Raw genomic sequence first — 15560 nt, forward strand, 5'->3', positions numbered from 1 at the left:
AAAATAAGCAAACAAAACCTGCCAGATCTTAGTTTAAGAGACCTACCTAAAACATAAGAGCAATAAAACAAAACTCTAAATTTTGAAAATATCCCCTAAAGTTTAGTACAATCTTTTCAAATTATGATGGAACAGTATGAAGGTGTTTACATAATGGTGCTGCTTTGTGGCATTTCTTTCAGAAATACATTAAAACTTTATTTAGCTTGTTTTCTATCTCTTCACACTAATATTTTGTCTTCTTTATACAAGTATCAAGTCACTCAGGGTGGAGACCTGTTTTTACATGCCTTTACATCCGACATAATGCTACGTAGTTCGGTAGTGCATTGTATCCTAATACACTGCCTGCAAATGCAATCCTTTCAATAAACATTTCTATTTAATCTAGTTCATTTGAAATCAGTCATGGGGCGCCTGGGTGGCGCAGTCAGTTAAGCGTCCGACTTCAGCCAGGTCACGATCTCGCGGTCCGTGAGTTCGAGACCCGCGTCAGGCTCCGGGCTGATGGCTCAGAGCCTGGAGCCTGTTTCCGATTCTGTGTCTCCCTCTCTCTCTGCCCCTCCTCCATTCATGCTCTGTCTCTCTCTGTCCCAAATAAATAAATAAACATTGAAAAAAAAAATGTTGAAATCAGTCAGATTGAATAGTAAACTAACTTCATGTTTGAGTTTCCACTTCATCAATATTCCCAATGTTAACATATTTAAGCTCCCAAAAAACAACAAGAAATGAAATAAATAGTTTGGAATAGAAAATAGTTCTAATGAGAACAAAGCATCTTGGAAATTCTACCTGTTAACCAATCTTATCTACATGAGAAGTAAAGCAAAACTAACAACAGAGTATTTGTGCTTGACATGAGAGGCTACCAGAGATTTGCTTCAAAGTATTTCACCACAACAAGTAAGGATACTGCTGTTAAGGATACTGGCAAAATGTTAGTGATTCTTGAAACTGGGTGAAGGGGGCATATGCGGGTGCACTATACTCTTTAATTTCATACATGTTTGAAATGTTATTACAATTAAGTGATTTAAAAAAAGAAAGCAAAACTTACAAAGTTTCATATATTTTTCACTCTTTCTGAAAAGCACTTTAGGACTGTTTTTTGTTTGAAGAAAGTCAAGGCTTTTCTTAGGACTAAATAGCATATTTAGTCCAATAATTAGCATCACTGTCCCTGTTAAAAGAGAAAGCAAGAATGTATTACATTCTAATCCAAAAATCCTCCCAATGGTAAATTTCAGGTTCCTAGATTTCATTTCAATGGACATACCCGGAAAATTCAGTGATTGCGTTAATTTATCTCAGTACCTAAGCAATTACTCCAGCAGTGTTTTTGATAATTGGAATTCATCATAAGAAATTGGGGGTACGGGAGGTTCTAGGAACCCTGCTTCAAATGAGAAGACTCCAGCGTTTTCTTGATGAGGAATGTCTTTTAATTTCCTGAGTGTTTCTTCGTTGTTAGGTTGGTAATGGGTATCGCTGTCGATTTTGCAGAGGAGGGTGGAGCCCAAGAGAAAGGCGCCTTTTGAACTGCCCTAGGGACTGAGTTTTCTCCGTTGAAAAGACCTCAAATGCACCAGGTTGAGGAACTTGAAAGGAAGATAGGTGGACTCTTACTACAGCCGTGTCTGGGACAATAATTCTGGCTTGGGATGTGGGTCCTCACAGTGGATGCACGCTAGAACCAACCACACGTGCCAATAAGGCCAATCAAGACGAGCTCCATTCGGAGCATTACGATGTAACTTATATGTAAAGTTTACATACTTCTGAAGTTGTATACAATGAGAATGGAAACAGAATGACTGAACGGTATGTAAATTAGAAAATGTCAAGCAGAAGTTAAGCTTAGGCAGAAGGCTAGCAAAAAAACATTATATGCAATTTTCAGGAAATAGCTGGAGTAACCTTGACAATAAGTTTATTGCTAGTTTCTGATTCAGTACAGATTCTTTTCAATTGTATTAAAAGCTACACTGAGCATTACCAACTCTCCTTAGTTTTTGTGGCCCTATCAGTATGGCAGTCTTACTTAAAAAAATGTTTAGTTGTATGCAGCTTTAAAAAAAAAAAAAAGCACTCTCTGCAGTTTCAGGGGCAGCAAGCACTCAAAAAGCACAACTTCGTAACATTCTGAAGAAATAAACATATGCTTAGAATGGCTCTTACTGTTGTTCGTTTTCTCCACATGGCAGACCCCTAAGCAAGCCGGAGTAAGGAAAAAGCAGGGCATTGGACAAGGAGATAGAGCAGGACAGAGTACACACACCTGAAAGAAACCAGAAGAAACACAAAGTTTGCAAAGCCAAGGTTCTTGCAAAGGAAATGCAGCAATTTATGCCTCCAGCTGGATGAGTGCATGGGTGTTTACCCGAAATAGCAAATTCTCAGCTGTTTTAAAATATTTCATATAATTTAAAAAAATATATATCTTCCAAATCAGCCTGTCTTGCTAGATGTCTAGCTCAGGGAGTAGAAAAGTTTATGCGAAAATGTACAGTTACCGGAAAAATACCAAGGGCACAGGGGGATGGACAGGTAGAAGCCTAGACCTCTGTGCAGCCCTCACCCCCAACCATAATTCTGTAAGGATTTGTCTAATTTTATGTATGGTGTTTCCCCTACTACAAGTGTCAGATGGGCAAGGACCCTATGTCTCTTAAGTCTCCAGCAAATGGCACTGTGTCTGGAACATACAGGCACCCAAGGTTTTTTTTGAATGAACGAACGAACAAAGCGAAAACTGCATTTGTGAACACAAAAGAACCGAATCCCTAACTGACATGTTTTGTCTCCTGAATTTTTCACAATTTTTATCCTGGAAGCATTTGACATGTTTTACTTAAACTAAAATGATAGGCAACATTTGATTTGTGGATGCCTGTATACATCAGTAATTTCATCACTGCCAGAAGGCAATTTTTGAAATACTCAACTGAGCTAAGTCTACGAAATTTTAATTGGGTGCATGGAAAATATTTATCCTATGATTTGGGAATTTATCATTTAGACTAAGATTCATATATATAAAATATATTTTATTGGTAAAAATATGGTAAATAAAAATCACCAGTAAGACTTGGGAGAACCAGAAAAATCCCAATTTCTTTATATATTTATGAGCAGCACTCAAGTAGCAACATGAGCGTCATGATCATACTTTTCCTAGCCTATCGTGTAATACAACTGTTACATAGTACCTCTTTATACTTTACTAAGGATTAAACTTGGGTTTGTTTGTTTTTTTACAACTAATTTACCTAAAAGGCCTTTACAGTAATGAGTATTACTGAAACTCACTGATGAATTAAGAAATCTTTTAAGTAGTAATTTAGACATTCCTCCAGTTGTTTTATTTTTATCAAGAGAGTCTATTTTAATAATAATTAAAAAAAGACACAATTATCCTATTTAAAGTAGGTCACGTAAAGTGCTAAATCCTAGTCAGCCTGACGGGTATTTTCAAGCAGTTACTTTAATCCAGACCTTTCAAATATACTCACCCAAAAGCAAATCAGATCTTTCTCTAGCGTAGACACCTCCTGGAACAAACTTAAAAGCCGTGCACCATGCACAGAAAAGTATCTCCAGGAGATAAAATAGCATGGCAATGGTCATGGCTTTCCCAGGGCCCGACCCTGAGCTAATAAGATGTCCAAGCACTTGAGGCCACATGGACGCTGTGAAGACAGCAAGCACACAGCCAGAAACGGCAGCTGCCCACGTGGGGAGGTAAAGAAGGCCCGCAGCTGAAGCTGCTCCTGTTTGTGACAGAGAAAGAAAACAATCAGACAGGAAAAGCAGAAGAGTCTCTCCCATTTTCTTAAAAAAAAAAAAAAAAAAAAAAAGGAATAATGGGCTCATAGGGTGACCAATTTACAGCTAGCTATTCAGAGCCAGAAGGGACCTCGAGGGCATCCTGGTCCAATTTCCAGACTGATGAGAAACTGAGGTCTAGCGAGGTTAACGTGATTTGCTCAAGGTCATGCAGCTAGTTACTTGCACAGGTGGAGGCAGAGTGTGAATCTAGTAAATCTCAGTGCTATTTCTTCCGGAAAGACAGGGGGAATGAAATGGCATTTTTAGCTTATTTGTGTTAAGACCCTAATAGCAAAACAAAACAAAACAAACTTCTGAAGAAGTGAAATTTTCTGTAATACCAAAACTGTGTCCATTTAATTTAACCAGCCGGATCCAGGACATTGGAAAACACATAAAGTCAGCGCGGCTTCTAGAACATTTTTGTTAAGGAATTTTCTTGAGGACTTTCCATCCACTTAAACGCTGCCCCTTGTCCTACAATATGTAAGTTGGCTTTCCCAAGCTCACATCCCCAAAAGATGTGACTGAGGGAGGATTAGTGGGCTTGCTGCTTTAGCAATGCTGCAGTCAGTTCATTCGTTACCCAATAGCCTGGTAGGTGTTGAAGTCTATGCCATCTGCCCAGTCCACAGCAGGCATTTAGTAAATGTTTGCTAGTTTGCTGAGCTAAACCTGAGAGTATAACGTTCGTCCCAATTCCTGGGAAATCAGTTCTGAAACAGCACATCAGGGTCTCATGGCACCCCACTTTCAAGCCATCTGTGTAACACCTTTCTACAGAATATGACTTTTTATAGACAATTCAGTCAATTTTGTTAGAAGTGTGACCCACCCTTCAAGGATGTCTCCCACAGGCTCCTCGCTGCTGGGGTGAGAACTGCAGAAAAGGAGTAAGGAACAGGAAGTGGTTCCAGCCAGCCTCTTGGTGCCCCGTGGTGCCCATCCATCAGGAAGTTCTACTTGTACCACGACAGGGCAGTGCCACGTAACCGCCTATCCTCCCCACCCCTGCTTCAAGATCATCGCTAAGATCAACGTGAGAACCAGATTCCAGAGCCCTCTACAACCCACAGAGTTTAACCTCACAGTGAGACCTTAAAATACTTAGATTTCATAATGGCTATTTTCATAACAAAAATTTTTTTCATTTTGAAATAAATAAATGTAATGACCAGTTACTGTAGAAATTTTAAAAATACAGAACTGTAAAGAAGCAATTAAGAATCGCCTAAAAAAAAAAAAAAGAATTATCTAAGACTGAGCTGATCACAGCCAGTACTCCTATGTATTTTCCCTTAAGTCTTGTTTTATGTACATATGAAAATATTTTTATACTAACGGAACAATACCACTTATTGAAGATTATATTCTTCTTTTTATGTAACATTATACTGAGAACATCTTCTCACATTATTAGTGTTTTTTTCTAAATCATTTTTATGTATATATACCATCCACTAGATAATCCACAATACAAGCAACCATTTTCTTATTGTTGGCCATTTATGAAGCTTCCAATGCTGTGAGGAATATCTTTCTTTTGTTAATAATCTCTTACTACATCTCCACTCATTTCCTTAAAAAAGTCCTTTAAAAAGAGTCTTAAAAGTACAAGTACTGGGGTGCCTGGGTGGCTCAGTCGGTTAAGTGTCCGACTTCACCTCAGGTCATGATCTCACAGTTCACAAGTTCGAGCCCTGCATCAGGCTCTGTGCTGACAGCTCAGAGCCTGGACCCTGCTTCGAATTCTGTCTCTCTTGCGCTCTCTCTCTCTCTGTTCCTCCCCCACCCACTCATCCTCTGTCTCTCTCTCTCAAAAATAAATAAACACTAAAAAAAATTTTTTTTTTAAGTATAAGTACTGTGTCAGGAGGTAAAAGCATTTTAAAGAATCATTAATTATGGGCAACTGCTTTTGTGAAAGGTTAAGAAACCTTGCTGGGGCACGTGGATGCTCAGTTAGTTGAGCATCTGACTCCTGGTTTCAACTTAGGTCACGATCTCACAGTTCGTGAATTCGAGCCCTGCATCAGGCTTTGTGCTAACAGCACGGAACCTGCTTGGGTTTCTCTCTCTCCTTCTCTCTCTCTGCCCATCCCCTACTCCTCCCTCCCCCCTCCCCAAGTAAATAATAAATAAATAAACTGTAAAAAAAAAAAAAAGACTTGCCAGAAGTCTCACCTTTTGAACCCTGCAGAATTATTCCTTTCTAAAAATCTTTACCAAATTAATGATGAGAACAGTATCACATTTTGAGTTTCACTTTTCTAATGATTAGTGAGAGTGACTTTTTCCTGTTTACCAGCTTACAAGGGCTATTTTTTAAAAACAAGGATTCCTGAGTTGATATTCCAAATGAAAGACATTAGAATGACTTTGTTGTTTCTATTACAAAGAATTGTCTGGAGGGAAAGAAAACATCTTCTCAAATTCCCTTGACTATTACTGTTTTTATTTTTAATTTGTATTTTTAAATAGGCTATATATATTTTTTTAACATTTATTTATTTTTGAGACAGAGAGAGACAAAGCATGAATGGGGGAGGGTCAGAGAGAGGGAGACACAGAATCTGAAACAGGCTCCAGGCTCTGAGCTGTCAGCACAGAGCCCGACACGGGGCTCGAACTCACAGACCGCGAGATCATGACCTGAGCTGAAGTCGGACGCTTAACTGACTGAGCCACCAGGAACCTCTATACCAGTGGTGGCATATGACCCACACAGTTGGTCACTTTGCCTTCTTCACTTACCTCTATACCTTAACCGTTTTGTGTTGGAGACTGAGGCCTTCCAAATAACGTCCTCCAAATCTTTACAACATTTAAGACACCAAGCAGAATTATTTTTTTAAGTTTATTTATTTACTTTAGAGAGAGAGAGAGAGAGCAATCAGGGGAGGGGCAGAGAGAGAGAAGAAGAGAGAGAGAATCTCAAGCAGGTTCTGCACTTCCAGCTCAGAGCCTGATGCAGGGCCCAAGGCCACGAACCATGAGATCATGACCTGAGCCGAAATCAAGAGTCGGACGCCTAACCGACTGGGCCACCCAGGTGCCACGACACCAAGCAGAATTAATAGTAACTGAATATTCCAGTACTATTTATAATAACTAACATGTTGGTTTTCAATAGATCAGATTTTTCATACAATAAAATTATAGGAACACTGTAAAATACACGGGGGTCCTATCAATACGTTTAGCACATCTGTTTTTTCTTTTAATAGAACTTTGATTTTAGTAATTTAATTGCCACCAAGATTTAAAGCCCATTAGAAGCTTCAAATCTGCTTGCCCCTGAGGTCTTTTAAACTCCTATTTAACACTTCAGAGAGACAGCAAAACTACATTAGGTTTGACTCTACTTATCTCGGGAAATAAGTATAAGCATAACACTATAGGTTCACAGCTTTTCTGTCTTTTAACTGACAGTGTATGTTTCTGGGTCCCCCAGTTTTCCATGTTTAAAATTAAGCTGCCAATTACCTACCCAGTAAGCATTTTCCTTATATTCCATGAAAATAGGCATGACATCAGGGCTGAACAAACCTCCGATGTATTTCATGTTCCTTTCCCCAACTGCATAGAGATTAAGAAGCTATATATGCTCATTGCAAACTCAGCATTTACAAAAGTATCTGGCCCTTTTCTTGAGGAATCTCATGAGGCATCTCTCTGATGAGAAGAAAGGTTACTCTTAAATTCTACTCATACTAACTTCCACAGACGCCATAGAGAATGCCTACCACAAAACAAATGTGCAAGTAAAAAGGGCTCAACACGACTACAACAGTTTGCTCATGACGCTCCAGGACGACGAGAACCTGGCTAACTTCATTAAATGAGCCAATCTATTTGAATTACACATATGTCAGGGCGCCTGGGTGGCTTAGTCGGTTAAGCATCCCACTTTGGCTCAGGTCAAGATCTCATAGTTTGCGGGTTCGAGCCTTGCGTCAGGCTCTGTGCTGGTAACTCAGAGCCTGGAGCCCGCTTCAGATTCTATGTCTCCCTCTCTCTCTGCCCCTTCCCTGCTCACACTCTGTCTCTGTCTCTCTCAAAAATAAATAAACATTAAAATATAGTTTTTAAAAAAAGAATTACACGTATGACTCCATCCAAGAGTAATAGCACTTAGGATGTAAAGAAATTTCCTTATTACGTTAGTCGATCCACACCTTCTATTACCAATCCACAGTCTCAAACCCACACAGGGCATCCAGTGCAACACGCTGAATCACCTGGTTAATGAACATGTAAGAGGGCATCTCTCTTCACAGAGACCAAGTTCACTGCTCTGTTACAGAGTGCAGAGTTTTTTATTGAACACTAAAACCAACTCTAACCATTTTCTGCCTTTTAAGGGGAAGGCAGAGGAGTGATGTAATTCAGGCATAGTAATAAAATAGTCAATCATAAAAATAAGTAGTTGCTCCTAACATATGATGGCTTCCATCAATATCCTGTAATCCTAACCAGTGTGACTGGGAGTGGAGGGTCCCAGCCTTGAATAAGCAAACGTGGACCCCAAAGGTAAGTCGAGAGGTGAGAAGCTCAGGAGGGCATTCCTGAAAACCAGAGAAGCAGGGAATCTTGGAGAGGGCAAGAGGTCTGGCAATGCGGTAATGTCTGACTTCCATCTCCTCAGACCTGCAGTAGAAACAGGGGCGCCTAGGTGGCTGGGTCGGCTAAGCCTCTGACTCTTGATTTCGGCTCAGGTCATGATCTCACAGTTCTTGAGTTTGAGCCCTAAGACGGGCTCTGTGCTGACAGCGCGGAGCCTGCTTGGGATTCTTTCTCTCTGCCCTTCCCCCACTCAGGCACGCACGCTCTCTCTCCCTCCCTCTCAAAATAAATAAACTTAAAAAAAACTGCTACTGACACACATGCCTTCTTTGGGAGATGGGGGAGAGTATGTGAGCACCGTGAGGTGGCAGTATGGCAGCTATAGGAGGAGAGAGGTAATGAAGGAGGAGGAAGTAAATTGTCAACTGAGTGGAATGCCGGGCACAGACACGTACAGGTAAACCCACGTACCTGTGACCCACCAGAGTAAACTGGTACCAGGAAACCATGAACAAGCTGAGAGCATCAATCCGCTCGCCAAGCTCAGCAGAACTGCACCTCTGTAAGAAAATAATGTGCTGTAGGACATCTACCATCATTAATATTTTATTGTCCCAAATAGAAAATACATCTCCTACCTCTGGGTACATCCAAGAGATAATATGAGTGTGAAAAAACCCAGTGAGATAATGAGAGCTCATTGAAAACCAATATTATATCCAGTCAGAACATTGAGGGGTAGCCGGGTGGCTCAGTCGGTTAAGTGTCCAACCTCAGCCCAGGTCATGACCTCACCATTCCGGAGTTCGATTCCCCAGCCGGACTCTGTGCTGACAGCTCAGAGCCTGGAGCCTGCTTTGGATTCTGTGTCTCCCACTCTTTTACTGCCACTCCCCAGTTCAGGTGTGCACGCATGTGGGCACGTGCTCTCTCTCTTTCCCTCTCTCTCTCAAAAATAAATAAAACATTGGGGCACCTGGGTGGCGCAGCCAACTTCGGCTCAGGTCATGGTCTCACTGCTTGTGAGTTTGAGCCCCACATCGGGCTCTGTGCTGACGGCTCAGGGCCTGGAGTCTGCTTCAGATTCTGTGTCTCCCTCTCTCTTCTCTGCTCCTCCCTCACTCCCACTCTGTCTCTCTTTGTCTCTCAAAAATAAACATTAAACATTTTTAAAATAAATAAACAAACATTAAAAATCAAGAAAAAAGAACACTGAAGTAATAGCAACTCAGACTTGAAATAAATGATATCTTCAATCTTTCATGGTCAATGTAAAACACAGAGATTGAGTATTCTCAGACTATTAAATTATAGTCCATATTGGCCATGTGACATGTGACATGTGATAACTCTGCCGAAGACAAAGAGAAAAAGTCACTGGGAATCGTTTCTATTTAGTTTGCCTCTTTTTCCTTCCTCTGCCTCAAAACAGTCTGGGCCTTTCTGGGACTGCTGTCAACTGTATAAATAATCGACAGTTGTGTGAGTTTTAAAACAACCACAAACTACTTCATTCTTTTGCTACTTCGGCAAAAACTTGCAGGAGGAGGAATCAAAAAATTTAACTCCACTTTAGGGGAATATCCAGAAGCAATAATAGCTACCATGTGGCACTCAATTAAATAGCTACTACATAAACTAAGCTAAAAAACACAGCACTTACTACCTCCCATGCACTGTTTTAAGACTTTTGCATCTTGGGGCGCCTGGGTGGCTCAGTCGGTTGAGCGTCCGACTTCAGCCCAGGTCACGATCTCGCGGTCTGTGAGTTCAAGCCCCACGTCAGGCTCTGGGCTGATGGCTCAGAGCCTGGAGCCTGCTTCCGATTCTGTGTCTCCCTCTCTCTCTGCCCCTCCCCCGTTCATGCTCTGTCTCTCTCTGTCTCAAGAATAAATAAACGTTAAAAAAAAAAAAAAGACTTTTGCATCTTATTAGGCTCTCAATCTTCCCAAGTCTCTAAGGTAAATGCTCTTATTATCCCCATTTTGCAGAGGCAGACACTGGGGGAAAGAGCACTTAAATAACCTGTCGGAGGTCGTACACAGCAGCTCTGCTAGGACTCAGAAACCAAAAAAGGTCATCAGGCCCTGGAGTGAGGCTCTCGGCTACTATCCTGCCCACCCCCACTTCCAAGGTGAAGGATCACCCTGGGTCTACAGAAGACCAGATGTCAAAAAAGGCCGTGGAGGACACTGTTGATTTTTTTGTATCCCCAATTCAACGACAAATGTTTACGAGGACCTACTATGTGCAGGCTGTGTTCTAGGGGCTTGGGATACATCCATGAACAAACATCCCTTTCCTCCCGAGGGCTCCCATTCCAGTGAGGGAGGAACAGACAGTAAACACAATTAATAAATAATTCAGGATATCAGAAGGCGGAAAGCACTAGTGGTAAGAGTCCCAAGGCCGGGAGCACTGGGGCGGGCTGATGGGAAACTGGAAGCATGAGGAAGACACTGTTTATCTAGCTCCCTCATTCTCTCGGGGTCTACCATCAGCACTGATCCTTCGGCTTCCCAACGTCCCGTCGGTACGCTCTGGGCCCCTCCCTCACCCTTCTCCCATCCCTCACCTCTTTACCACATCAACACTTACCTGGGATGCAATCTCTTATGGATTTTAGAAAGCGATTTCTACTACGATGGTCATGACTCATGAAAGCCTAATGCAACATTTCTCCAGCAGGGTTCTGAGAAACACTAATTTTATGAGGTGTTAACAGGTGTTCTAAAAGAGGAATTCTACTTTTTTTTTTTTTTTTTTTGGAGGGAGAAAGAGAGCGTGCACAAGTTGTGGGGGGGGAGCAGAGGGAGAGAGAATCTCAAGCAGGCTCCATGCTCAGCGGAGCTTAGGAGCCCTACGTGGGGCCCCATCTCATGACGGTAAACTCGTGACCTGAGCCAAAATCGAGAGTCGGATGTTTAACCAACTGAGCCAACCAGGCGCCCGGGAATTCTATTTTCAAATAAGTCTGAGAAACTCCCAGGAGGTCTCTCGTCTGCGGATGTGCATTGTGAATCACAAAGAGAGGAATATGAAGTGCAGATTTAGGAGACGTTGCCTTTTTTCTCTCAGGGTATCTATCAACATCTAAGACACCAGTGTCCCACAGAACACAGTTGGGGAAATGCTGGTCCCATGAGCTACATCTCCATCTTCAATGCCTCCCTCCAACAGACAGAATTACAACACGTCTACCAAAAAAGCCCCTCATTTTACAGGTGAGAAAAACAAAGCCAGGGACACGACGTGACTCGTCCACAGTCGAATGATGAGTTACTGTTGGCTGAGCAGGACTCCAGCCCTCAAGCCTGGCCTCGGGGTCCTGGCCCAATTCTCCTTTTGCTGTTCCATATAACCGATGCCTATTTTTAAAGGGAATTTTCGAAACAAAGCTTTGATGCATGGGAAGAATCCCCTTCCTTTCTCTTCCTTTGTGCCTTTCTTCCTTCTTTCCCTTCCTCCCAAATATGCGAAGGCATCCAAGATCAAAAGATACAAGCTGTGAATGAGCTAACATATGGAAACTTCCTGGCTCCATGCCTGACAGAGTTAAATCATAAATAGTAGTTCTTTTTCCCATTCCCTGCCCTCAAGTTGCTTACTGTCTAGCAGGAAGATCTAAAATAACTGTAATGGTCTTTTTAAAATTTTTTTTATTAATGTTTTTATTTATTTTTGAAGGAGAGAGAGAGAGAGACAGAGCATGAATGGGGGAGGAACAAAGAGAGGGAGACACAGAATTTGAAGCAGGCTCCAGTCTCCAAGCTGTCAGCACAGAGCCCGATGTAGGTCTCGAGCCCATGTACTGTGAAATTATGACCTGAGCCGAAGTCAGACGCTTAACTAACTGGCTGAGCCACCCAAGTGCCCCTAACTGTAATGTTTTTTAAAATTGTAATACACAATAATAATAAAAGACAGAAGAGGGTAAGGGTGGAATTTAAGGTAGTATGTAGCATAAAGGAACCCTTGGGATAATCAGAGAAGACTTCACAGAGCAGATGCTTGAGCTGGGTTTAGAGGGGTGAGGAAGAGCTTGCCAGGACACCAAGGCATAGAAGGCAGCCAGACAGAGGGAAGAGCACATACTTGCAGACAAAGGCCTGGAAGAGTCCAGCACTTCTAGGGAACTGGAAGTGATTTCAGCCCAGACGAAGCACGGGGATAAGGTAGGAAGTGTCTGTAAAAGTAAGAGGGGTGGGGGAACAGATCCTGTCTCACATGACCTCGTATGGAAACACCACTTAAAGGTTCTAAGCCAGGGAGTGATGGAGTTAGATGTGCATTTCTGGAGAGTTCACTGGGGGCGGGGCTAGTGGGGGCAGTGCAGAGAAGGCCACACTGAAGAGAGACCATGAAGAGGCAAGAGAGGAAGCCTAGATGAAAGATGGTGAGGGCTCCACTGAGGCAGATAGGGTGGGGATCGCAGGGGAAGGGATAGATCTGAGAGAAGTAGTAGAATTGACTAGACTTAATGCCAAATAGACACAGAAAATGAGAAAGACACAGTTGTAGGAGGACTCCTGGATTCTGGCTCGGATGACGGAGTGATAGCTAGGAAGGGTGAAGCAAGGCATGGAGGAAGACGAACGTGTTTGGGGACTGGGAACTTCTGAGTCCAGACCTGGACACCTGGGGGTATGCTCTCATGTCTGCTGGGGAAGGATCCACCAGGCATTTGCCAAATGTGGGAACCTCCACACTGTAAGAGCAAACAGTTATCTGAGGCAGATGTTTTAAAGGTTCCTCCAATCTTTGTACATGAAAGGCTGGGCCTGAACACAGGAGAAAAGACGTATCCCAAAGGGTAGAGACAGGGTTAATGAGGACCAGGCATATGCTGGTTCCAACACTTAATCTCAAGACTGCTGACTCCCTGGGTGCCCCATGGTTGGAGCAAGTCCCAAAATATCACAGGATGCAGAGATCTTTCTGGGTGTCCCTCCTTCGCAGAGAATACAGATCGATGCCCAGGCTGCCAACCTGTTTTCTCTCATCAGGGCACCGTGGTCTCGTCCCATCAAATGCCCGTAACTGTAAGGAGGGGTCTGAAGGAAATGGCAACACCATGTCTTCTCTGCCCCTGAGAATTCTCCCCCATGTGGAACCTTCCTCAGAGCACCCAAGCAGGAGCTTCCAAAACCTTACTTGACCGGGCACAACCTTCAGCCCTCCATCGTCTGCTTTCCAGCAACCCTTCAGCACCGGGGCAAACACCCTCCACAGTACGCAGTAACGTCATGCAACGTTGTTGCTATCTAGGGAAAGTGGAATATGAAACACCTGGCTGGCGCAGATCTAGCTGCTCAACAAAAGAAGTATTTCTTCCTTCAACTTTAATAGCCAATTCCTTGATGGCTTCCAAACCGACACTCACCCAAATGGGTTAGGATCTGGCCCTGGATGGGGGTGCCCACTCACGGCCCATCTGGAAACAAGCGAGACCTCCCCAAAAATCCAGTGGGTGAGGAACATGAGACTGCCAAAGGCAGCCCCTGCCAGGCACCAGGTAGGTCTGGAGGCCACGCCCTTGACTGCCACTCCAGTATTTTTCCCCTCTGGCTTACTGCAGTCACCATCTAGGATAAAAAATGAGAAATGGTCAATTACATGAAAATGTACCCTCTATATTTCACAGACTTGTAGCAAGCAAGAAATGGTACCTGGCTTCAAGGAGCTTATTTTAGAAGGGAAGATGAGATGTGGCACTGTAATACAAAGCGGAACGTGCTGAGAGCTAGTTGGTGTGAGAGATGATTTCAGGCAGGCTAGATCAGGAATGCTTTGGGGAGAACCAAGCATTTTGGGATTTCACAAGGGAAAATGCAGCGAGTTCTTTACTTCATGTGAAGTTAACAGTATGAGCAAAGACATATACAGGAAGGGGCACCTGGGTGGCTCAGTAGGTTAAGCGGCCTACGTCAGCTCTGGTCATGATCTCGCGGTCTGTGAGTTCGAGCCCCGCATCGGGCTCTGTGCTGACAGCTCAGAGCCTGGAGCCTGTTTCAGATTCTGTGTCTCCCTCTCTCTGACCCTCCCCTGTTCATGCTCTGTCTCTGTCTCAAAAATAAATAAACGTTAAAAAAAAATTAAAATATATATATACATATACAGGAAAAGTGACTGGTATGTTGAGGGAACAGATGCAGTCCTACTTGAGTGGAACATATTCAGGACACCAGGCCATGTCCCCGCCTTCCCCCAGGACACCAGGCCATGTCCCTGCCTTCCCCCCACCCCCAAAGAGGGCTCTCATCTACCCCACTGTGCACCCAGGGTAATAGTCGTACACTTACTGAGCAGTTCCTGAGTTTCAGGTCTCTTCCTAGCCTTTGATAGGAACTCATTTAATCCTGGCAACAACTTTACAAGGTAACCCCTGTTACTAGGCCCATTTAGTAGATCCAAAAACTGAGGCCCAGAGAGAACAAGTCACTTGTCCAAGATCATACAGCTGGTAAAGAGAGCTTAGGCAGACCAACTCCACCACCTGTGTCCCTAACTATTCCCTACTTCCCAGGGCTGTTTCACCAAGAGGTCTCATTTCACTGCATCAATGACTTCACACACAAAAACGTAACAACCGGAGAAAATGCTGGCAGGCAAATGTCTTTGTAAGAACAGACAGCCTGCTGGGCTGATGCCCCGTGCTACTGGGAAGCTCTCTGCAGGACAGAAGAAAGTCTTAGGGTCTGTTGCATGAGGAGGAGGAAAGCCATTCTGCCAATAAAGGAGTCAGAGGGAGAGAAGCAGAGCTGTGAGCCACAGGGATGATGGGAAGGGTGGTGAAGACAAAGGAGGCCAGGGCCTGGAGACTGAGCAGTCTTTGGGTGGGGAAGAGGGAGACCTAAACTGAATTTGCGGAGCATCACTGCTGTGGACTCTGGTCGGGGACCCCTCTCCCAGGACCCAGCAAATCTTCACTAAAACTACAAAATTGCCTGGTGTGATCTGATATTCTGGGGAAACTGATGAGGAGTCTGGGGTTTTGCAAATGAGGTACGGGGCAAAAACAGGAAGGGACCAACAACTGGGTCACATGAATTAAAACAGAGGCGAGAAAAAAGAAAACTCAAGTCAGGAAATGTAAATGATACCCTGAAGTTCAGATCCTTATCAGCCTGTACCTGTGAAATTTGCTGCCTGAGTTTCCACCT

General features: G+C 43.3%; 1 protein-coding gene across 4 annotated transcripts in view; it reads right to left on the reverse strand.

The window, feature by feature from the left end:
* CWH43 (cell wall biogenesis 43 C-terminal homolog) overlaps positions 1 to 15560 on the reverse strand; it is a 59637-nt gene that overhangs the window by 36086 nt on the left and 7991 nt on the right. For all 4 annotated transcript variants that reach the window (XR_008296328.1, XR_003419217.2, XM_027056526.2 and 1 more), the window contains exons 5-8: positions 13781 to 13982; positions 8869 to 8957; positions 3516 to 3773; positions 1061 to 1183 (exon numbers count right to left, since the gene is read on the reverse strand). Coding sequence is in view for 2 of the 4 variants with exons in the window: in XM_027056526.2 (XP_026912327.1) it covers positions 1061 to 1183; positions 3516 to 3773; positions 8869 to 8957; positions 13781 to 13982 (672 nt within the window). In the remaining 2 variants the exon portion in view is untranslated. The remainder of the gene's footprint in view (positions 1 to 1060; positions 1184 to 3515; positions 3774 to 8868; positions 8958 to 13780; positions 13983 to 15560) is intronic.

Source organism: Acinonyx jubatus, chromosome B1, assembly GCF_027475565.1.
Source record: "Acinonyx jubatus isolate Ajub_Pintada_27869175 chromosome B1, VMU_Ajub_asm_v1.0, whole genome shotgun sequence".
NCBI classification, from domain to species: Eukaryota; Metazoa; Chordata; class Mammalia; order Carnivora; family Felidae; genus Acinonyx; species Acinonyx jubatus.